Raw genomic sequence first — 22,618 nt, forward strand, 5'->3', positions numbered from 1 at the left:
ACCCCCCCCACAGGCCCGGCCTCCCCGCCGGCGCCCAGGAGCCTCCCCGCCCTGAGTACTTCCAGACGGGACCCGGCCGGCTTCACCCCGGGCTCCAGTACTGGGTCTTCCTGCACAGCAGGGATCTGCGGCGGCAGCGCAGGTCTCTCCACCCTCCGCTGTGTTTCCCCCATGGCCGCGACGGCCCCGCACCGCAGGCCCCGCCAGCCAGTCCCACAGGGAGAGGGAGCCTCACCTCCATGTCCACCCGGAAGGAAAATCTTTCCCCGCGTTCCCTGTGCGGCTCTCCCCTCACAGCTCATTGGCAGAAGCTCGGTCACATGACCAGCACCAATCCCGGGCCCAGGGGAGCAGACGGGGCACCAAGGCTCAGCCAATCATAAGGAGGCGTGGGCGGGGCCAAGGCTGCAGCGCTCCCCCCCCCCCCCCCCCCCCCCCCCCCCCCCCCGCAGGTTCCATGTCCCGCGATCAGGGTTCTCTCTCTCCCTCTGCTGCCTCCCCCCTGCTCGGGCACATGTGCACTTTCCGATAGACAGACAGACAGACAGACAGACACTAGAAAATCTAAAAGTGGAAATGTGGCTGGCATTATATTTTTATTCTGCCAAACTGTTTTGGAGTAGGAGTCAGCCATTTATAGCCCTTCGGCCAAATCCGGTATGTTGCCTGTTTTTGTAATAAAGTTTTATTGGAACATGCTTATTTAGCTGTGTTGTCCGTGGCTGCATTTGCATTATAATGGCAGAGCTGAGTGTTTGTGACAGAACTGTGTGGCCTTAAAACCTCAATACTTTACTAGGTGATCTTTAAAAAAAACAAAAAACAAAAAACAGTGCTGACTCCTGCTCTAGATTATAAATTCTGCCCACTAGACCTTAAGCCCAATATTTTGTTCATCCTTAGTTCATAAGGTCTTGCCCTTCAGGGTCTTAATAAGTATTTATCAAATAAAGGTAATGAAAGAGTGAGGAGTTTTGATGATGTATTCTTTAAATCTTTAAAGTGTGAGGAAGAATGTAATTTTTCTGGAGATGGTAGTTTGGTGGAAATATGGGAGATTTAGATCAGGCTCTAAGTTTAATTCTGTGTCTACGGTAGAAGACAAAGAGTTAAAAGCTGACATGAGTGATATAAATGAGGGACTGGACTGGGTGTCAGGAAATAGGGAGTGGTGAGGACTGGAGTACATGGAGGAACACATATCTGACTAAAGGGGCAGCTGCCGTTCCACGTTGGCCAACGGTGGCCATGTGGGACTGTGGGCTAGGTGTGGTATGAGCTTCTGCTCTTCTCAAAGGAAGCAGGAAATTCACATATTTTCATTTAAATCTCCCCCATTTGAACATGTTAAAAGCTAATTTAATTTTTTTAGAACAATGGTGAGCCAAACCAAACGTGATTTTAAGGTGATCTGACCAAGGGTCTCCAAGTAACTTCTTTATGGAGAGGTAATTGCTAATGAACACAAGTGGTTTTAAGTCAGCTTGGCTTCTCTACCCAAGGAAAGCATATTCAGCAGGCCATGATTTATTCACCTGTTCATTCGTTCACTTATTCATTCAACAGGTATTTCCTGAGGGCTGCTTATGTCTCCCAGGCACTGTGCTTAGGGCTTCTCCATGACTAAGCTGTGTTCATTCTGACAGCTGAATGCTTGTCACTGATGAATGGGTTGTCACAAGGAGCAAAGTAGATAATACCTCTGATGGGCTTTGTCAAATATAACATGATATGCTAATGTGAGCTATTTTTGTTTATTACTGTATGTAAAAACCCAGCCAGTGGTTGATAAGACATGGAGAAATCTAAGGTCTTGAGATTTTGAGGATTAAGGATACATGCTAAGCAGTGTCATTTTGTCTGCCTTTAGGTTTTCTTAAAAACCATGGGAGAGGTTCTTCAATTGCCCACTTGGATTGATGTGTCAGAGGTAAGAAAAAATAGAGTATTTTTGATTTTCAAAATGTATGTACTTTGGGGACCAGTGTGTCTTCCTGGAAGTGGTGTAAATATGGCCCAATTCACATCCCTAGGAGAAATGATGCATCTTCCAGTCTTGCTATCTGGGACATTTGAGCTCATTTTGACCAGATATACAGATTGGAAGTGCCTTGTCTTCTGTATGGCTCAGGAATTGTGTGGGTGTCGGTAATGTGTTATTCTCCTCAACACCAAGCAGGGAAATGGTTCCATTTCTTCATGAGGAGTGGATACTTGGTTGACCTCTATTTATCATTTTAATAAAATATTTTTCACCGTCATATTGTTCTTGAGTGGTAATAAAAAGTGTTTTATGTTTAGAGATCACTAGATTAAGTGAAAAAAGTGAAACGTGACAATATGTATTTCATGGTTATAAACATAAAAACCAAAAAAGCTTCTCTTTTCCCCTGAACTCCAAATAATTAGGATAATGGAATATATATATATATTTAAAAGTAACTTCGTTGACTTTACTATTTAACAAGTAAAACAAGTTAATGTGTTGTGGAGAAGGTAGAAACTGCAGATAATAAAAACCGTATGAAAGAGCAGTCACCTGAAGTCCTAAGGCAGACCATGACTGTGAGCACTCTCGTACATGTCCCTTCCTGTCTTGCTTTTGTTTCACTTGCATGCACATATATTGTACAAATATGCTGATGTCTGATTTAATCTGGTTGTCTTTAGCTACGTGCAGGACCATTTCCAGCGACACCGGGCGTACCAGGCAGCCTAGGCTAGGCTGTGCTGTGGTAACCAATAGACCCCTACATTTCAGTGGCGTAGCACAGCTGAAACTTACTCCTCACTCATGCAAAGTCCAAAGTGGGTCCGAGGAGCCTTTCCTCAGTCCAGTGACTTTGGGGTCCTGGCTCTCTGTCCATTTTCTGATGATGCGGTCCCAACACGCGACGTCCAAGGTTGCCCGGCAGGGTGGAGGACTCTTACCTGCCTCCCTCAGCAGAGCCGCAACCACACTGGTGTAATATTCAAGTGCTCATTCTCCTGAACCCCTATGATGTTTAAAAAATATTTGGCAGTTTGAGGCAGAAATGCTGCTAATGAGATTGCAGTAGGGTTTATATTTGAACTTTTTATTTGAACAGTTTCAAATGGAATGAGATGGAGTGAACACTGGCAAAGGGAGGAAAAAAGGGGACCTGAATTTAAGACTGATAGAGTCTTACGTAGAAACAGATTCTTTTTTAAAAGGCACAACCCTCCAGAGTCCTTGACTTCCAGGGGGAGTCTGTGTACAGGGCTGCAGCATGGGAACCCCCCGGAAAATGGCCAGTGGAGGGCCCGAGCAGACCCATTTCATCAGCATCATTTTAAAGTAACTTTTTCTGAATGCTCTGCCACAAAATATGAATAATCATGAAGCTATTCAGACTTAGGCAGGCTCTAATGTGCGTTCAAGAGAAGGTATGAATCAGCTACTGCCCAACAGAATTGCACGCCAGAGACACAGATTTCCATGTGTTTAACTATGCGCGGCTGATTGAAATCAGGCCACAGGCCTCAAAGAAAATGTCTAAAATTGGCCTCAGTGTTCTATTTCCAGCTCATTAGATTCTCATGGCCTGTGCATCTACGAGAGAATGCTAAGGATGCTTAGCAAACAGATGCTTTTCAGAAAGGCGGGGAGGATGAAAGGGGCATGATGGCAGAACGCACAGCCACCGCGCACCTGAGGGGCTGAGAGGCCCTGTCCCCAGTAGCCGTGTGTCTGTTGATGAGGGCCAGTCAGCCCTGTCTGAGCTGTCTGCAGAGATACGGGGTGACCAAGAGGGACCCCTGCCTTCTTGGGGGCAGCGTCTACTGGGATCCTCTCTGTGTTGGGGACTCAGAATGAGTGAAGAGGGCCCTTGGAGGGAAGGGATGCACCAGGCAGGTGGGAGGCCAGAGAGGATTTGGGGTGCTGACACCTCCAAAGCATCCCTCCCCTGCATGGAGAATAGGATGAAGCTTCTGGTGTCCTTGTCCTGGAGGGGACTTGGGGGCATTTAGCCCCCTCCTCCTGAGACAGAAGGGGGCAGGGCAGGGGGCCGGTCAGAGATTTGTGGAGGTGAGTTCAGAGTGCAGCTGGGCCCAGGTCTCTGTCACCTGTGTCTAAGCACAGAAGCCTTGCAGCCAACGGCCCGGGTGACCGGGATGTCTGCGTGCTGTGAGCTCAGCCGGGTGGGTGACCTCAGCGACCACTTCCTCGCCTGTAAGAGGGCTAGTGCTGGGGGCTCTCCCCCGTTCCTTCTCATCTGCTCATCGAGAGCACAAGCCTGGCCCGCCATGGCCTCCAGAGATGCAGCGTGCTCCTCCCGTGGAGGGGTGCTGCGGGGCCAGCGCGCAGCCTGGCGGAGTGTTCCGCGGGGGGGCCTCAGGTGGGCCTCAGGACACTCGCTGTGCAGGTTCTGTTGGCTCAGTGCCTTCACGTTGTGTTGTGTTCAGGACAGTACCATGGTGCTGGGCTTGATCGAGACCGTCGACACTGTCATGGGCCACATCTCTTCCAACCTGGACCCCAGCGAGCCCCAGGTCACCATCGTAGGCTCTTCCTCCATGGCAGGTACTGGTCAGCTTGGTGTGGGATGCGGCCATGGGTGCAGGCGGGGCGGTGGGAGCCTCGGGAGGGCAGCCGGCCTGTGGGGCTTGCTCTGACGGCCCCGTGCTCACCTGCACAAGCAAGTGCGTACACACTCGTGCACAGGTGCGCACACACCAGCGTGTGCATTTGCACACACAGCGGGCAAAGGTGCACACACGTGCAGGTGCACACACACGTAGCAGCAAACACACATCGGCTCAGACAGACCTCTCTGCTTTTCTAAACGACATTGCCCTTAACGAAAATCACACTTCGGAGGGAGAGTGAGAGCGGGGCACGTGTGCTCAGCCGTGATGTGGACACAAAGCTACGGAAGCGTTTGATGGCGACTCGGGCCCGGACTGATCCTGTGTAGCAGTCCCCTCTGTTCAGAACAGGAGTCGGTATCAGCAGCTCCTCTGAGTGTCTGTGGAATAAAAGCTGCAGAATCAGGCTTCCGACAGCCAGCTGGAGGCTTGGCCTGAATCTGCTTTTCCAAGATAATCGGCGCAAAGTCCCTCACGCGCTGACTTCATGGCCCCTCCATTTGAAAAGTCTTTATCTAGGGACCATTGCACTGCTGATACGCTCCTGCAAGAGCCGAACTCCGGGACAGGGGTTGAACTGACCCACGGAGGTTAGTTTTAGGGGGAATTTGTCGGCTGAGATAGTGACTGATGGCTGGAAGGCCAGCATCTCTGGCACCTTCTTTCTCCTGTGTGTCATGGGTCCCCAGAGTGTGGTGAGGAGCAGCCCTGAGAGCTGACGGGCTGCCCTGAGGGAAGGAGGGGTCACCTCGGGCCACGAGGCCCACAGTGTGTGGCTGGATGGCCGTGTCAGCCATACAGTAGAAATGACGTCCTTGGACCCTTATTTTTGTAGGTCGTCATTGTCTAGAGGTAATTACACTGCCCAGGGGAGCTCGTTCTGTTAACAGAAGCAGAAGCAGATGGGGTTTGACAGCCCAGTTTCCTTTGCTGAGCAGCTTACTGACTGTGGCTTCCTGTCTTTGGCTTGTTCTCAGAGTATTCTGTGGCCAAACTCCTACCCGAGACCATGAATTCCTCCCACTACCGCTTCCCGGCCTGGGGGCAGAGCTACATCGAGGTTCCCCACGAGGCGTTCCGCAGCCAAGGTGAGTGCAGCTGCTGAGCCCGCCCCAGGACCTCGGGGGCTCGGCCCTTGCGGACATGCGGCCGGCCGTTACCTGGAGGACGCACCGCCCTCAGGCCTGCTCGCTGTTCCCGCAGGAGCGGCTCTGGGCCAGCACTTCTCAGAGGGTCCTGGCGGGCGCCTGAGATGCTCACTCAGAATGCTGATTCCAAGTGTGCCCCAGACTCGTGAACTGGAACTGGGGAGGAGGCTGGGAATCTGCATTTTGGACAGGCTGTCGAGGTGATGCTGGTCCACTGTGAAAGACACCTGTGTCCTCCCAGATCAGCACAGTGACACGTCAGCAGAATATGAAGAGACGAGGCCATCCCCCTTCCCCCATCCAGGGTGGCGTCCGGCTAGGTGAGGGGTTTTTCTGCCCAGGGGTCTACTTCCATCTCCGGGGGCTCAGGCAGCTCTGACCATTTTTGCTACAGTGACAGTCCCTCTGGCCCCTTGAAAAGTGAGTGCCTCCACTGCTTGTCCCTTGGGAAGTCAGGGATGGGCCTGTGGCCTTGGATTCGCAGCTCCTGACAATCCGGCCAGAGGACATGCGATTCTCAGAGACTGGGGACCAAGAGCAGCCTGGGTGGTATAGGATCATGGTGTCCCCTCCCCAGCAAGGAGTTGTCACTCGCCAGCCCTCAGGGGCCCATCTCTGCTCCCTCTATGTTCTTGTTTGCCTGCGTAAAAGGTGCCTGGAGATGTCACAGGACACCCCCCCACATGGGGTGAACTACAGAAATGGGGGGTGTCTGGGGATGATGCTGTGATCTGCCAACTATGCACGTGATCTTTGCTCATCTCATACCAACCGGCTGCAGGATCTAGAAACCCTCCGCTTTTCACACTCGGCAGGGCTGTGGCCTCATGCTCTGCCCTGTGGCAGCAGGACTTATTGGTCACAAGGACCGACTGGTGGCTGGACTTCCCAGGCTCCAACCCTGGTTCAGCCACTTACTGGCTGTGTTACTGAACCTGCCTGCGTTACAAACTCCTCATCTGTATAATGGGGACAATATTAGTACTAGACTCGTAATATTGTTTTGAGAAGAATGAGCAAAGCCCTTCTACCTGGCACACCGTGAGAGTGATACGATGCTAAATGTATTCCTGAAATTTTAACATATTCAACGAATATCCCCGAGGAACCCCGGAAGACAGCTAACCACTTCCTCCTCCAAGCGTCCTCTGCTAAGCTAAAAATGATTCCTGTTTCAAAGTTGTCATACAGCAGAGAGGTGGGACGTAGCCACAAGGCATGAAGGACACCTGCGTGATCGCCGCCACTTGTAAATCCTGCATCTGCTGCCTCGCTCCCGTCTTCGCGTGGCTGCAAATACTCCGTTAGCCAACAGCAAACAGGACATACTCACCCAGAGGACGCAGAGATGGAGGCTGGCGCGGTGCCCGCTGCTGGAGCGGGGCCCTCCGCCCTCAGAAACTCTGGCGTTCCTGGCGAGTCAGGCTCTCCCCGGGAGCCGCGGCATCTGCGTGTCTCCCATCGGCTCAGAGGAGGGGCACACAGTCACTGACCATTCAAGCCACAGCTGAAGGGTCACAAAGTTCTACTCAGGCCCCTGAGAGTCCCGCCCCCACCCCCAGGAGCTGCCCCCGGGTTTTGAGCGTGAGGGCAGGCACTGCGCTCTGCTGGGCAAGCGGGTGTGGCTGGGGCTCTGCCGCTGGAAGGCTGACAGGTGTCTGTGACCCTCTTCTTTTCCGCAGCCTGGACCACCATCGTGGGCCTTCTCTACCACAGAATGCACGATTACCTGGACCACATCCAGCCAGCCAAGACCAAGTGAGTGTCTCAGGTGACACGGCAGGGAGAGGGCGGGGAGAGGGCAGCGGGCGTGTGTGCACCTGCCCGCCGGACGGCTGACCGCGGACGCCCCCCGCCCGCCCTCACATGTCTACAGGGCCGTAGAGCACTCGCAGTGCACGCCTGGGGCTTTGCTATTAGGGCCCGGGCACAGCCCGCGGAAGGGGACGCAGGACCTCGGAGCTGGGGGCGCGCAGGCTGACGGGGCAGGGGCAGGGGACCACAGCCGCCCGGAGCTCCCGGTGCGTGGACGAGTGCCTGCACCGCCGAGCCTCGCCGCCGCTTGTAGAGCGGGGGACAACAGCACACCCTGCATCGGTCAGGGCTGGTTGGATGCGCGGCCGCCGGCGGACGGCGGCGAGGCCGGGGGCTCGTGGGACGGGGAAGGCTTCAGGCACGGCGGGACCCAGGGCCCGGGAAGGCCTCCCGACCTGGTCGCTCCGTCTCCCGCCTGTGCTTTCCTCTGTGCTGGCTCCTTCCCAGGCGGGCCCCTCCACGGAGGCACGGCTGGCTCCGGCGGCTCAGGACGTCCCGGCCGGGGTCCCGAGGTCTCGTAAGGACAGCAGCCTCTTTCCCGAACGTGTGCATGGAAACTCAGGCAGGGCTGTGATTGGCCCGTTCGGGTCATTTCCCATCTGGCTCCCTCCAATCATGGTGGCCGGAGCATCCCGCTCTGTCATTGGCCAGGTCCGCTCACATGGGCTCTGTGGAAACTCGGGGAAAGCTGTGATTGGCGTGCTTGGGTCATGTGCCCATCCTGGCCTCCCCCATCACGGTGGCCGGGGTGTGCTCACGTGGCCCCTGCGGCCCGGCGGCGGGTCAGCCCGCCCAGAGCGCGGGGAGAGGCGGGTTCCGCGGAGGGGAGGGTCGGGAGGCTGGCGCGGCCGCCTCGGGGCACCACAGCCCGCTCTCGTGTGGGCCTGGGTCCCATCGCCCTGGGAAAGCCTGCGCTTTGGCGACGTTCCTCGTCACTAAGGGGGGCACCGGGCACTGCTGCTGTGCGCTCTCCAGACTCCTTCGGGGTTGTCGGAGGAAATGCCGTCCCCTTGCCTCGGAAGGATGCCTTCTCGGCTGCCCGGGGCTCTTCCCCGGACCCAGACCACGGACGGAGGACGGGCGCCTCCGCGGGACGGTCAGGCTGACGCCGGCGTGTCGGTGGGAGCCGGGAGGCGCGTGTCCGGGGCGCGGCGAGCCGGTCCGCGGGCCAAGGGCGAGAGCGCGTGGGGCGAGCGGCGTCCTCCCGCCTCGGCCGGGGGCGGAGAGAAGGTGGCTCGCCCTTCACCGGGCAGCTCCGGGGGCCGGCGGACCTCTCCGCGAAGGGACGGGGAGTAACTGTCTGCGCCCACAAGCCTCAGTGTGAGGGCCGTGCGAATGCAGCCTCGGGCGGGCCGCGAAGGAACGGGCGGCTGCCAACGAGCTCTCCAGGTCCCGGCCCCCCGCCCTGCTGGCCGCGCTCTTGGCCGGTGGGGCGCTGAGTGCCCTGCGCTGGGGAGTCCAGGGATGCGCTCGAAGCCTGGCAGCGGGGACAGTCCTCGCCGCCTCGCTGCTGTCCTCCTGCCCCAGGCGCCCGCACGGAGGACTCTCGGGAGCCTCGGACCGTGCTGCACGATCCAGACCCCGCGGTCAGCTCCTCCTGTCCCCGCACGCCCTGCGCCCCGGGACTCGCCCAGGCAGAGCGCGCCCCTCCCGGCCCCGCCTGTTGGCATTAAGGCCCGCGGACCGCTTGCGCCGTCAGCAGCAGATGCTGCTCAGTTGGTCTCCCGAAGTCAAAACAGGACTATGTTGCCGCGATGAGGACGTATTTTTCACGTGTGGAATCTTCAGCTTCAGGGAAGTTCTAAGGGCAGCACTTAATGCAGAAGTGTCTTGTTGTCAGAATTAGCCTTGGAAAAAACCGTCCAAGTGGTGCAGCAAGCACGGCCCCAGTACTCGCTGTCTGCCCTCCTGTGCGGCAGGTGGGACCGGGGTCGGCCCGCAGCCTGGTAGCCCGCGGCGCGGGGCTGGGTGCGGGGCACCTGGCACTCTCTGCCCAGCGGGGCCCTTGGCGGCGGTGTGAACCTGGGCGACGCCTGGCTGTCTGGCTGTGTGCTCCCGTCTAGAATAGTGGTGACGACGGACCGACGTGGGAGGCTGCCGTGAGCGTGGAGTGAGTTGACTGTTTAAACAACGCTTGGTGCTTTTAACGTGACACATAAGCACTTGCTTTCATCGCCTCATGAGATGGACGTTCTCGCCATGTTGACCGGAAGACAATTCTCAAATTGCACAGGCAGTTAGGAGGAGAGGAGTAGAATCAGCAGAAAGCGCGCTGGTCTGCTCGCCTGCGCAGCGAGTCCCTTCCCTTTTAGTATCCTGCGCTGTGACCTTCATATGTGTACGGTTTTTGTAAGAATGAAAGGTGCTATGGAATTGTAATGTCCTCTCCATCCCCTTTTGGGGTGAGGTGGAGTCAGCACGAGTTTAGCACATGAAGATGGGGGGTAGGCTGGGACGGGGTCTCCACCTTCACAGCCAAGCCCTGGGTGGGCTGTTCCAAGGACCCAAGCGACCACTCCTGGGGGCAGCGTCTGAGTGTCCACGGGTCCTGGGGGGCACTTGGCCGGTCCCTGCTATACCCCCTGCACCCAGAGGGTCTCACCTGCCCCATCAGTCGGGGGCTGCTCAGCTCTTACCAATGGCTGTGCTGTGCCAGGCAAGCTCCTGGGACTGCCTTTCTCTTCGAGTGGGGCCGGGAGTCCGAGCTGGGCAGGGAGTCTGGAATCACCTGCTCCCACTGCCCCTCCGCAGGTGGAGACCCGGGCCCGGAGAGGGATCACTGCCAGCTGACAGAAGCAGGGCGGTCACTTGGTCCCTGGGTTTCCGTGTCTTGTTGACAGACTCACACGTGCTTCCGACAGATAAGTTCCCGGAGGGTTTGGCTTGGCTTACGTGTCCGCACTTGTCCTTTGTAGAGTAATGCCAACCAAACAATGCAGAAGGAACGACAGAATCGGGAAGACACCATCTTGGAGCCCTAAGTGTAGTTACTGATCAGGGCAAAGGTCATCAGTGGGTGTAGACACCACTGGGTGAGGGGTATTCGGGGGACAGAGTCACTCTTACTTTACAAAGTGAGCAGGGCACCCGAGAGTGCAGAGAGCGGGCTGGCGCCACTTCAGCCAGCCGGTCACGCTCGACATCATCAGCAGTGGGGCGTGCTGTCCTGTGTCCCCCGATGTGACACGGTGGCCTGTGGAGTAGGCCTGCCCCACATGCCTGGCCTGGAGCCCCTCGTGAGCACACAGCAGATCTACAGTGAGGGCCGCTTGGCAAACTGTGGCTGCCGCTGCTGAATGGAGTCAACAGCAGAGCACGTGGTCTGGAGGTGGGGAAGGGGGTCGTCACCTGGGGGAAACCGAGGGCCTTTCTCGTGGGAGTGAGCGCACACCAGGCAGGGGAACCTCGGGTGCTCACCGCACTACCATCTATCACACCGTCTGATAAGCAGGTAGCTTGAAGGTAGCTTGACCCAAGGTCACACAGCAGAGTGAGCAGATTGCTGAGATTCGCACCCAGTGCTCCGACCCTTCTGTTCTCCACACTCCCCGGGCCATGTCTTCTTCCACTGTTATCAGCTCTGTGAGCTCAGGCCCCCATGCCGCCCACAGTGCTGGCATCCAGCCTGGCAGGACAGGTACTGAATGATGGAATGCAGGCTTCGGAATGGCAGCGGCGGTAGATCTCCTCTGTGGGTACCGAACGAGACCAATCAAACTTCCATCCAAGGAAGATTCCAGTCTCAAAAATTTCAGCCTTAACATTAAGTTCTAAACCCAGGTTCTGGCTGCGTGCCCTTTCCCTATTCCCCTCCCGTACTGATTTTTTCATTTATTTCCAAGGATTGCTGAGGCAGCAAATTACAAAAGGCACGTGCTGTCCGCGGCCAGCTACCTGATTTCTCTGGAGGTGTCCCCGCCGCCCGTGCTCTCCCAGAACCTGTCAGGATCTCCGCTTGTCACGGTGCAGCTCAGGCACAGACTGGTGAGTGAACGCGGACTCGCCCTCACTTCCGTTCTTCGCCTGGCATCGCGGACACTGGGGAGTCTGTGGGGCTGGAGAAGGGATCTCGGGTGGCACGGGTGGACACGGTTTTCACACGGCGGTGGGACAGGGTTGGTCATGCGGTGCTGACGTTGGGGAAAAAGGCTTTCACAGATGTGTGTGCGTGGACGTTTCTGCGGAGGGGGTGCGGCGGGCCGCTCTCACTCATCCTGACTGTAGCCATTAGCACCATGCCGCGCTCAGGTCTCCGCGGGAAGCACGCTCTGGGGCTGAGGGTGGGCCATTTCTCCGCTCTTTGGAGCGGTGAGTTCTTGGTCCTGCTGGGTTGTAACTGGACCTCTGTCCACGTTTGCTTCATCGTTGTCCATGGGTAAGAATGACAAGTGTCCAGGGACACGGATATGCTCTGTCCTTTCAACGACACGCAGCTTTCTTGTGCTAGGATATGTTCCCAGATACGCAGTTGATTCAACACCTGAACGTCGTGCTTTTCAAGGCCTTTGTTTAAGAACTCACGGTGTTTTTGGTTGTTTGGAGTCATGCTGAAGACTTCGTTCCATTCCACCCCGTCCCGTCCCGTCCCATTCCACCAGCCGTGACTGAAGACCTACTGTGTGCCGGCCGCTGTTCTGGGCCCCTCTCGTCCGTCCACGTGGAAGTGTATTTTCATTCCCTCTGTCTGCATGGGCCTTTCCCACCCACCTGCACATACAGTCCCGGCCTCAGAATGCCCTTCCACCCGGCCTCTCCCTCTTTTAAAAAAATCACAAAACATGAAAACTGTTTTAAATTGTGGTAAAATATACGTAAGGTAAGATTTGCCATCTTAACCATGTGTAAGTGCACAGTCCCGTGTCACGAAGCACATTCACACCGCCATCCGACCCCGGACTCTGCCGTCTTCCCAAACTGACGCTCTGCCCACAGCCCCTGGTGCCCACCATCTGCTCTCTGTCACCTCGAGTCTGACTGCTCTGGGGACCTCGTGTAAGGGGGATCCTCCGGTGTTTGTCCTTGTGGTTCTGGCTTATTTCCCTCGGCACCGTGTCCTCAGGGTCCATCCAGGTGGTAGCAGGTGTCAGGATTTCCTCCTTGGAAGGCTGGATAATGTCCCGTTTTCATGCACATAAGATACGCCCTTTCTGTGCCCACCTGCCCATCTGTGGACATTGGGTTGCTCCCCCTACTGTCCGTAAGGCTGTGAACGTGGGTATGCGCTCTCTCTCCCAGGCCCTGCTTTCGGTCCTTCTGGGTGTGTGCCCAGCTGCCGGGTCACAGTCCTACGGCCACACTGGGGCCCCATTCTTTTTGTACGAAAGCCACGCTTCTAGCTGCAAAAACGTTCTCAGAGTGTCCAGAGATCTCTGGCCCACCCGGCATCCTCTGTCTTCGATGTGTAGACACATTGGGCCCCATTGACACGCGTGCCCCCTCAGCCCCCACGTCCACCTCGCTGGCTCCCAGGACACGTTCCTCTTGGGGGGCCACCCCTGTACCTGGTGGCCCATCCCCGCGACATCACCTCCTATAACTCCGAGTAGGGGTCCCTATAACACGACCGCATAAGTGTTCACTTCTCTGAGTTCACGGAAATGCTGAGATGTCAGTGTTACCAAATACTGATGTCACTGAGGACCCAAACCCACAGCGGCCCCGTGGCTTTGACATGAAGCCCCTGTTCAGACAGGTTTCCCAACTCCGGGTGCCCCATGGGGCGTGTTTCCCCCAGGCCTGTCCGTTCTCTGTGCTCCTGGTTTCTGCCCCGGTGCTGTCCTTCCCTCTGGGTCTGAGCCTTGGTGCCATCCTGGGTTCTTGTCTGTGGGCGCCACGCAGGACCCACTGTGACCTTATTGTCAGAGGGTCCCCTCCCTGGCTCAGAGCCCTCATTCTTAGTTCTGCTGGGCCAGGAGCTTCCTGGCCACTCCCCCTGCTTCATCCCCTCCACGTGCCCAGACTGACCTTCCAGAAGCTCAGACCAGATGACCCCATTCGTCTATGTAGAATCTTCCAAGCTTCCCCGAAGAAGAATCTAAACTCTGGGCCTCAGGTGCAGATCTCTGGCCGAGCTTTCCTGTCCGAGTTTCCGCGTGAACCTCTCCCTCCAGCGAAGTCAGAGCGCTGCCTCTCCACGTCAGGGCGCGCCCTCCTCCCATCCCCGACCCCTGCGAGAGCCCCTCCGCGCCCTGCCAGCGCCACGCCAGAGGCCACGCCAGAGGCCTGTGCAGCCCCACCGTGTAGCCGGCCCGTAGGGTTCTTGAGTAGCTGCTCTGGGCCCATTTGGAACCACTGAGCCCTTCCTCGCGGTGCCTGGCATGGTGCAGGGCAGCGGCTAGGCACATGCCGGGTGGGTGAAAGCCGCTGAAAGTCAGCGGCCCCGAGTGAGGAGCCGTGTCCTCGAGCTGTGCTGTCGTCTGCGTGCGGTCACGTGATTCTTTTCATGGAGAGAATGCTTGCCCCTGGGGCGGGGGGATGAGCTCAGAGGCCGTGGAGGTTTGGTCCGGTGCGAGGTAGAGACGTTTTTAGTGCTTCTGTGTTGAGGGTATTACCCTGCGGCACGGAGAGAGCTCGAGTCGGCAATCAAGTGTATATAAATGCAGAGAAGCCTTGTTTTGAAAGACTCTGGAACCTTCGTGTGTTTGAGGTTGAGGCCAGGCAGGACGGGGAGGGCTCGGAGGCTCAGGTTCAGGGCCTGCCGTCCTGGTGTGCGGCGCCCGAAGGCCCCTCCAGAGCTGGTTCGGGATAAGAGCAGGGGGTAATGTCAGTGTCCGTGAAAGGTCTAGAGCCCGAAACCACTACAGGTAAACACGAGGGTGTATTAGTCCTCTGATAAGCTCGTTCTCTCACATGTCCAGTCGTTGGTTTGTTCCACAGATACCGGCTCTGTGACGTCGACCGAGCGGCCAGCCTCTCTGTGCCTCCAGTTTTTGAGGTGTGATAACAAACACGGGGCTGATAACACGCCCCCACAGGGCCAGTGAGCTCTTCTTGTTCTGCCCCTGGACTCCGTGCAGACACAGAGCCAGCCTTGGCCAACGTTAGCAAAGAGAGTGTTCTGGAAGGACAGCTCGTAGCTCCCGGGGTGGGGGGTGCTCAGCCCAGAGGCCCTGCACTGGTTTTGTCACTTTGCCCCATGGGGCGAGTAGGTGTGGCCCCGTGCTCTGTGTCCGTGTTCCTAGGAGGAGTGAGGGGCTGTGGCAGAAGGTGGTCGGGAAGCAGGTGTCATTCCCCCAAGGGCGTGCACGTGGTGCAGTGTCAGGCCGCGGGGGCTGGGTGAGCGGGCGGGAGGACCGCACGCAGCGCTAACGCCCGCGTGCACTTGACCACTGCCCCCTCCAGATGGGTAGATGTGTCTGTGCACGCTGGGGAGCGCACGGACGGAAGCGTGACAGATTCTAGGGTCGAGTGAGCAAACCTTCCAGGGTGTCTTAAAAACAAGGACGAGCGTTTATTCGAGCCCAGGTGAGGACCGCTGCCCGGGATAGCGACCTTCACAGATGAGAGAGAGCGTGGAAGGAATGTGTAACACAGGGCCGTGTGTGCTTCCGTGGCGTCGGGAGTGACAAATCACAGTGACCGAGGACGTTCCAGAAAATGACACGCTCGACCTTGTGCTTTTAGCACCTGCAAGTTTGCAGGCTTCGGACAGATGGGCGCTCGGGGAGGTTTTTACTCTTATCTTCAGTTTGACGTGTTTCTCGCAGGCTGTTTGCTCACAACGCAGACGGACAGCGTGAGCTCAGGGCAGAAATGGAGCCCTGCTCTGAAGGGTCGGGGAGCCCCTCCGACCGCGGCCGCGGCGTAGCCTCCCTGGGGGCGTGGGGAATGTGGAAGGTTCGCTTTATCAGCAGCAGCCGGACTCTCCTCCGAGTGTCAGAGACGCCCCGGGCTCATGGACAGAGGCTGTTTCCCTGAGCGCAGGGCCCGGGTGCCTTTGGGAGCTGGGACCTCTAGGGCCCGCAGCTGTGAGTGTGAGAATGTGGCCCTGGGGCCCTGGGCCTCGGTCCCGTGGTTACGGTGTGGGATTCGGCTTCCTTGGGGGTATTGCTACAACCTGTGATTTTGTGAAGAAAAGCCATAAATCTGGCTTTTAAATTATATCTCTGCATTTGCATTGTTGGCAGCTAATTCACATTCGCCTTTAACCTTGTCAACTGAAATATACCTGTGGGTTCAGCCAGTGGGTTGCCACTTTATAAGGTCTATTTTTTCTTAGGTTTTTATTTGAAATGGTTTTAACTTACAGAAAAATTGCAGGAGTGTAGAGTTTCTGGGTACCATTCACCCACCTTCCCCTAACACTATTGTTTTAAAGTAATTACTGAAGCCTGGAAACGGACGGTGATGTTCCCGCACAGTAGACAGGCTTCAGATGTTCTCAGTTTACCCACTTAAGGCTCTTTTCTGTTGAGGATCTGGCTCTCGAGAACCCCTCCAGCCTGTGGTGGATCTTCAGCTTCTCTGTCTTCATGACCTGGTCACTTTGCAGAACACCCTTCAGTTTGGGACGGTCTGACATCTTCTCGGGATTAGGTTGAGGTCATGCATCTTTGACAAAGAAACCATAGAAGTGAAATCGGGCTGTTCTTACTGTGTCTCATCAGCCTGTATCAGGTTCCTGCGGTGTCCGTAGAAAAGCACCACAGCCGGGGTGGCTGAGACAGTGGAGGTGTATGCTCTCCCAGTTCCGGAGGCGTGGGGTCCCAGTCCTGGTCCAGGTGCAGCATGGGGTCCTGGTCCCGGTCCAGGCGCAGCTCAGGTCCTGGTCCCCGCTGGCAGGCTGGCCCCACCCAGGCCCCCCCAGGGCTGCAGGCACCATCTTCCCGCCGCATCCTCAGGGGTCCTGCCCCGTGCGCGTCTGCGTCCCACTCTGCTCTCCGCGGGGACTCAGTCCTGTGGGACGGGCCTGCCCAGGGGGCCCCATGTCACCTGTCACCCTCTGCGCACAGTCATATCCGTGGTACGGGGGTCGGGGCTCCCCCCGTGTGGGTTTGGGGGGCAGTTCAGCCCATGACACAGGCAGTACGGGACGCCACCTGTTCTTCCTGGTGGTGGTCGCTGTCACTGCTTGGCCGAGGTGGCAGCTGCGAGGGTTGTCCCCTGTGGAGGAGAGCACAGAGCCCCATGGCTCCTTGGTCTCATCATGTTTTCCCGTGAATTTTCTCTTCCATTGGTTACTGCCTGTGTGTTAGCACCGTACCGTTTGCCTGGAGGTGATTTTCCATTTGTTAAGTGAGTTCTGTTACAGGGACAGCCTGCTGTTTCTGTGTGCAATTACTTATTTATATCGACATGATTCACGGATACTTACTTTATTCCATAGGTTTTAATCCAGTACTATCGTTCTGTATTTTGTTGGTCAGATTATCTCAGTGTTGACCATTCGGAGCTTTTTCCAGTTGGCTCCTGGGTCCTTTGAGATGCCACCTTGTGTTCGAGTCCTTCCTTCCTTTCTGGCGTGAGAGGTATTCTAGACTCAGGCAAGCAACCGTTTCTCCAGGAAGCCCTGGGTCATTTTATCGGGGAGAGGGGCTTACAAACCAGGGTCCAGGTGCTGGGTGTGCTCAGGTCTGCTGGGGTGTCCCTGCTTCTCCATCCTCTGAGCGGCCGGGGCCGGGAAGTGCGTGAACACATGCATAAAGCAGACTCAACCCCTGTGCTTTCCACATCTATCCATCTGCACGTGGGTTGAGATGTGAGTTTCTTCTGACAGCTATTTCCACCCTGAGACCCAGGGTCAACTCGAGAGTTAGAGGCCTGGCTCTCGTTATTTTCAGTGTGTTTCCGTGTTTGTGTAAATTGTTTTACAGAGGTAGCGGGGCTGGTTTTCTCCCTTCGGAGTGGCCTTATGGTTCCTTTATGATAGAGTGAGATTTGCCAGCTCCTGTTTGTGCGACATTATGGGTGTGGCCCCATCCTGGGCCATCTCATGACTGACTTGTTGGGGAGTTTGTGGAGGTAACTCCGTACGGTCCGAAGGTGAGGTGAACACAGGCAGGAGCTCGAGGCTGTGCCCGCCCTGCTCCGTCTGCGCCCCCTGGGCTTTCGCCACGTCCCCACCCACACCCTGCTGGTAAGCAGCCCCCTTAGCTCCTGGCTCATCCTTCTGTATTTCTTTTGTGCCAAGTGAGTAGACCCGTATGTTTTCTCCCTGTTTCTCCGGCTCCCAGGAAGGGGAGTTAGAAGTTCTGTGGCATGTCGCAATTCCCACTTACAGGAAATCCTGAAATCAGCCAGTTCATAGACTCTTGCACTGTTTCTTCCAGCTGCATAGTACTCCGCCGTGTGGCTTTACTCAGCCAGCGTGGGCTTTGCTCGGCTCTCTGCTGCATACGGCGTCTGTGCCATTTCCGGGATTTTACGGTTATACCCGCTCTGTTGGTTTGTCACAGTGACCCTGTGCACCTGCCCCTTCCTTCGGGGAGCGGCACAGGCCCCTCACCAGCGGGCCCTCTCAGGCCTGCCCTTCCCTCCCTCGTGGGCCCCTGGCAGCGTTCAGGGGCCGCGGAGTGACAGACTGCCGAGGGAAGGCGAAGATGCTCTGTCTCTACAAATGAGCTAACTCCGAGAACGAACGCTTCTCACCTAATTCTGTCCCCTCCTCCTCTCCTGAGATCCGTGTGTGTGTTTAATTCACCTTTGAAGATATGACATTATGAGTTGTCAACCATAGGTAGTAAGGAATGGGTCTTACAGATTCAGTATCTCACCACGGTTTGGGGAGTGGGGAAGCCTAGAACTAGCCGCCCCCAAGGGAGAGCGCATCCCTGCCCCTTGGCGGAGAAGCTGGGCAGCAGCGGGTGCAGATGGCTCTGCTGGGCTGTGTGGGCCCGGGGCTCGGTGTCACCTGGGTCCACCAGGACGTCAGGGGGCTGTGACTTCAAGGGATGCTGCAAACTCCTGGGGCACCATTCAGGCTTCTAGACGCAAGACGCTAAGGAGAGAGTACTTGGAGAGGCATCTCTTTGTCGTAGAAGACTCGGGGCAGGGGCCCCGTGACAGCTTTTGTTGGCCCTTGACATTTTCTAGCCACAGTAGCATTGGGACTGGCCCAGAAGACAGTGTGAGCGTGGAGCGGGGGCCAGTCTCCCTCAGACACTTCCTGAGCCCCCGCAGCGTCCAGTGCCCTGGGGCTGCTGGTCTGGGTCTGGTGCCGCGGGGAGCAGCAGGGCTGGGTGTTTGGTAGGAGTCTGCGTTTGTGTCTGCGTGGAGCTGGAAGGTGCTGGTTTCAAAACCAGAGAAAAAGAAAGGGTGGATTAAAATGCAGTCTCTGCTTTAATGGTTGGTTACTGTAGTTATTTTTAAAGGAGAAAGGTTTTGAGCAAAGAATCCTGTCTTGAGAGGCAGAGAGGAATTTTTATCATACCCAGAGAGGATGCTAATTGAGGCTTGTCCTCGCCAAGCATTCTCTAGGGTTTTGGGGCTTTTTCTTTTGAAGGTTGCCTTTGCATTTCTGAGGATGTTTTTGGAGGCAGGCTTTTTTGAATTTTAAAATGATTCGTCTGATGAGAAGCATTTCTCGAGGAGGCCTTCACCCGCAGGCTGTGTGGGGTGAGCTCAGAAGAAACACGGGGTGTGCACAACTGTCTCCCCAACTGTGGGAGAGGCGTGGTGTGGAGGATGCAGCATGTTTGTTCCGACGTGGGGGCCAAGGCCTGAGGCCCAGGGTTGAGGCGCAAAGTGCAGTGTGGACTGGGAGGGCTCTCCAAGGAATGGTGGTGGCAGGCCCAGCCCAGGCCTGTCTTTGGAAGTCCCTTAGAGGACACTCGTTAAACTCCCCCGCCCCCGCCCACGGTGCTCAGTCCGTTCCCCAGCGCGATGCGGGGTGCTGTTGGTTACTCAGGATGGTCCTGCTACAGAGGACGCCTGTGAGCCCAGGCTGTGTTCCGACCCTGGGCTCTGGAGCGTGCACAGTGAGGACACGGGTGGACGGGGCGTGCCTGGGGGGGTTGCTGTCTTGTCTCGGGGCCCCGCCATGGCCTTCCAGGGCCCTCCAGGGGGCTGACTGGTTTTGTTAGGCATTCCCTTCTGAGCCTGGCAGGATCTCTCCCCGCAGAGTGCTACTTTACTGTCTGGGGGGCACGCTGGCCACCGAGAGTCAGCACACCTGTGTCTCGTCCACCACGGCTGATCAGCACTGGGAGCAGTGTCCACAGTGGCCCCTGAGTGACACTGAGCCCTCGGGCTCTCATGTCTCCACGAGTAGGAGGCTCAGACACGCTCAGGCGCGTGGCGGAGTCTGAGCTTCGGCCTCTGGAATTTGCTTGTCTTTCGGGCACTGATCTCCCGACTCAAACAGCTCCGTCCTCTTTTGCTCCCCGTCACGTTGACGAAATCTGCTCGCCAGGGCTCCTGCTGCAGTGCTGTGGTTCTAGGCCGTTCTGTGCGTCCCGGGTGTGCAACAGCGTCCCGCCTCTGCCGCAGCGCCCCCTCCCCAGCTGGGGCAGCGCACGTCTGCAGACGGTGCAGGAAGCAAGCGCCCGGTCCGACGCCTCCGTGCTGCGCCGCCGCCCTCCATAGTCACCTAGCTCCGCGCCCTTGTCCACGGTCTGGCCCTTTCTGGGTTTGGACTGTGAAGGAGTCCCTTTTCTCTGCTTCTTCAGTTGTAACATCCAAACCAGATGTAAGACAAGTGCAAGCAAGTGGGTCGATTTCACCGTGGGGCACGGACCCTCCTGGCGGGCTGGGGCACGCAGCTGTCACTTCTCTAGGATTTGTTGTGAGCGAGGAAAATGCCTCGTTGTCTTTACATGGTCACTCTGTGGTGCATTAAGGACCTAGAATATTCCTACCCTGCAGACTGTGGTGGAAACCGAGGTGCCCACATGTATTTATTTGAAAAAACACGGCATGCGCACACAGGCACACGTGCACACACGTGCACACACGCAGGAGCAGGCACACGTGTGCGTGGCCCAGCAGCCAGCGATAGCCAGCGTTAACATTTTGATTCCTTCCTTCAGCAGACACACACGTGTGTGCTGTACACACAATTCCTTGTCAGTGGGGTGTGCGCTCCATGCTGTGTTGTGCCTCCAGTTTTTCACTTAATATGTGTATGTTTCTGTGCCAAGAACTGAACACCGTAAGTCATTTTCACGGCTGCGCTACAGTCTCTTTATCGCCATTCTGTGGCTACGCGTTGTTTCATGTTTTCATTATCATAAACAACACCATGATGAGCCCTCGTGTTCCTGTTCAATTATCATTTTAGGAGAACACCCTAGAGTTGCTCCATCAAAGTCTGCACCTTGTTCTTCCACTTCGCAGCCTATCATGGATGAACGTTTCAGGCAGATGTGTGTTTCCTCACCTCGGAGCGAGTGGAGTTCTGGAACCGTGTTGGAGCTGGAGGTCACACTCTCCAGACCCGGCTTCTCACTCCCCACGGTTTTGAAAGTAGATGAGTTAGGGAAGTACAGCAAGCTTACAAAAATGTGCGTGCGTGAGTGTGCGGCACGGCAACTCTTCACACAGTGAACACCCCATCCGTCAGACGTGGGCGTGCCTTTTCGCAACTGTGCACACGCATTTTTGTTTGGTGCCAACCTGGGAATGGAGCTGCCAGGTCCTAGAGCACGCGTGTATTCGACCTGAGTAGGTCATGCCAAGCCGGTTCCCAGCGTGGATGCTGCTTTACCCCCCACCATCGGCAGACGAGAGTCCTGGCTGCTGGCATCTGGTGTCGTCTGTCATTCTGGCTTAGCCATTTGGTAGCTCTCAGTGTCTCACTTTGGTTTTTCTTTGCTTTGCCCTGGTGACTGCTGAAGTTGGCTACCTTTTATTTATATTTATATTTTATATTTATATTTACCTTTTATTTATATTTATTGAACATCCTGATGTCCTTTTTGTCTCTCCTGTTCAAGTCTTTTGCCCATTTTCCTGTTGGGTGGTCTGCTTTTTTTTCTCTTACTGATTTTTTTAGGAGTTCTTCGCAAATGTTGGGTGGCAGTCGGTTGTTGGATATGTGAGTAGCGAATATCTTTTTCACCTGGATCTGGCCTTTTTCCTCTTAGGGCGTCTCCTGATGAGCTGCAGCTCTGACCTGCATGCAGTGTGATGCGCCGAGCGCCTCTTTGTTCCCCTCATGCCCTCTCTGCGAACCTCATCCCGCCCACGGTCGCAAAGGCACTCTCGCGGCTACCTAGAACTTCGTTGTTTTCTAGCCCTTCTCTGACTGTCCCTGTGTGTGCTGTGAAGCAGGGTCGGGGTGTCCCTTCTGCAGGAGGGTCAGCATCCCCTCCATAACAGGGTCACCTTGCCATAAGTCAAGTGACTGTGTCTGTGTGGCTCTGTCTCTGGACTTTGTTCCTGCATCCTGTTTGTTTATTCTGCTGCCAGGACTCGCCATCTTAACTGCCACAGCTTCCACCAGGCCCTGCCACCTGCTTGGGGCCCTGGCTCTGTTCTTCCAAGACGCCTGAGCCATTTTGGGCAAGATACCCATTTTAACATTTGATGCCCATTGCAAACTGCCCTTCAGGAGGCTGTAGTGACTCATGCTGTCCCCAGAGGGGCTTGCTGGCACCCGTCTCCCCCCATGACTGCAAACGCCAGCAGGCACAAAGTCACATAACCCTGGTGTCATTTTAATTTGCAGTTTTATTTTTTATATCGTTTCCTTACTGACTTCCAAGTCCCCTCTGCCTGTGGCATCACCTGCCGCCCTCGTTTCTTATTCTATTTTGGCCATGTGCAAGTCTGACTGCTTCTGTTGTCAGTGTGTCCACTGTTTCTCCACAAGAAGGGTGTGCTGGTTTCCTGTTGTTGCCACAACGAGGTGAGTGGCTTCAAACAACATGGTCTTACTGTCCTGCAGGCAGAGGGTCGGGCCTCCAAGGTCAGCCTCATGGGTCTGTGCTCCTCCTGGAGGCCCCAGAGGAAAATCTGTCTCCTTGCCTCTTGCACTGCGTTCCTTCACTTGTCCCCTTTCTGTGTCCAGAGCTGGCGGCATGGCATCTTCAAACCTCTCCTCCTGACCCCACTTCCATAGTCACGCCTGTATCTCTGAGTGACCCTCCTGCCTCCCTCTCGAAAGG

At 56.2% G+C, this 22,618-nt stretch overlaps 1 protein-coding gene across 1 annotated transcript in view; it reads left to right on the forward strand.

Moving 5' to 3' along the window:
- ADGRD1 (adhesion G protein-coupled receptor D1) overlaps positions 1-22,618 on the forward strand; it is a 101,883-nt gene that overhangs the window by 37,792 nt on the left and 41,473 nt on the right. The window contains exons 9-13 of the mRNA XM_032396379.1: positions 1,871-1,930; positions 4,429-4,546; positions 5,589-5,699; positions 7,442-7,517; positions 11,417-11,558. Of these exons, the coding sequence (XP_032252270.1) occupies positions 1,871-1,930; positions 4,429-4,546; positions 5,589-5,699; positions 7,442-7,517; positions 11,417-11,558 (507 nt within the window). The remainder of the gene's footprint in view (positions 1-1,870; positions 1,931-4,428; positions 4,547-5,588; positions 5,700-7,441; positions 7,518-11,416; positions 11,559-22,618) is intronic.

This window comes from Phoca vitulina, unplaced genomic scaffold (assembly GCF_004348235.1).
Source record: "Phoca vitulina isolate PV1807 unplaced genomic scaffold, GSC_HSeal_1.0 scaffold91, whole genome shotgun sequence".
Taxonomy (NCBI): Eukaryota; Metazoa; Chordata; class Mammalia; order Carnivora; family Phocidae; genus Phoca; species Phoca vitulina.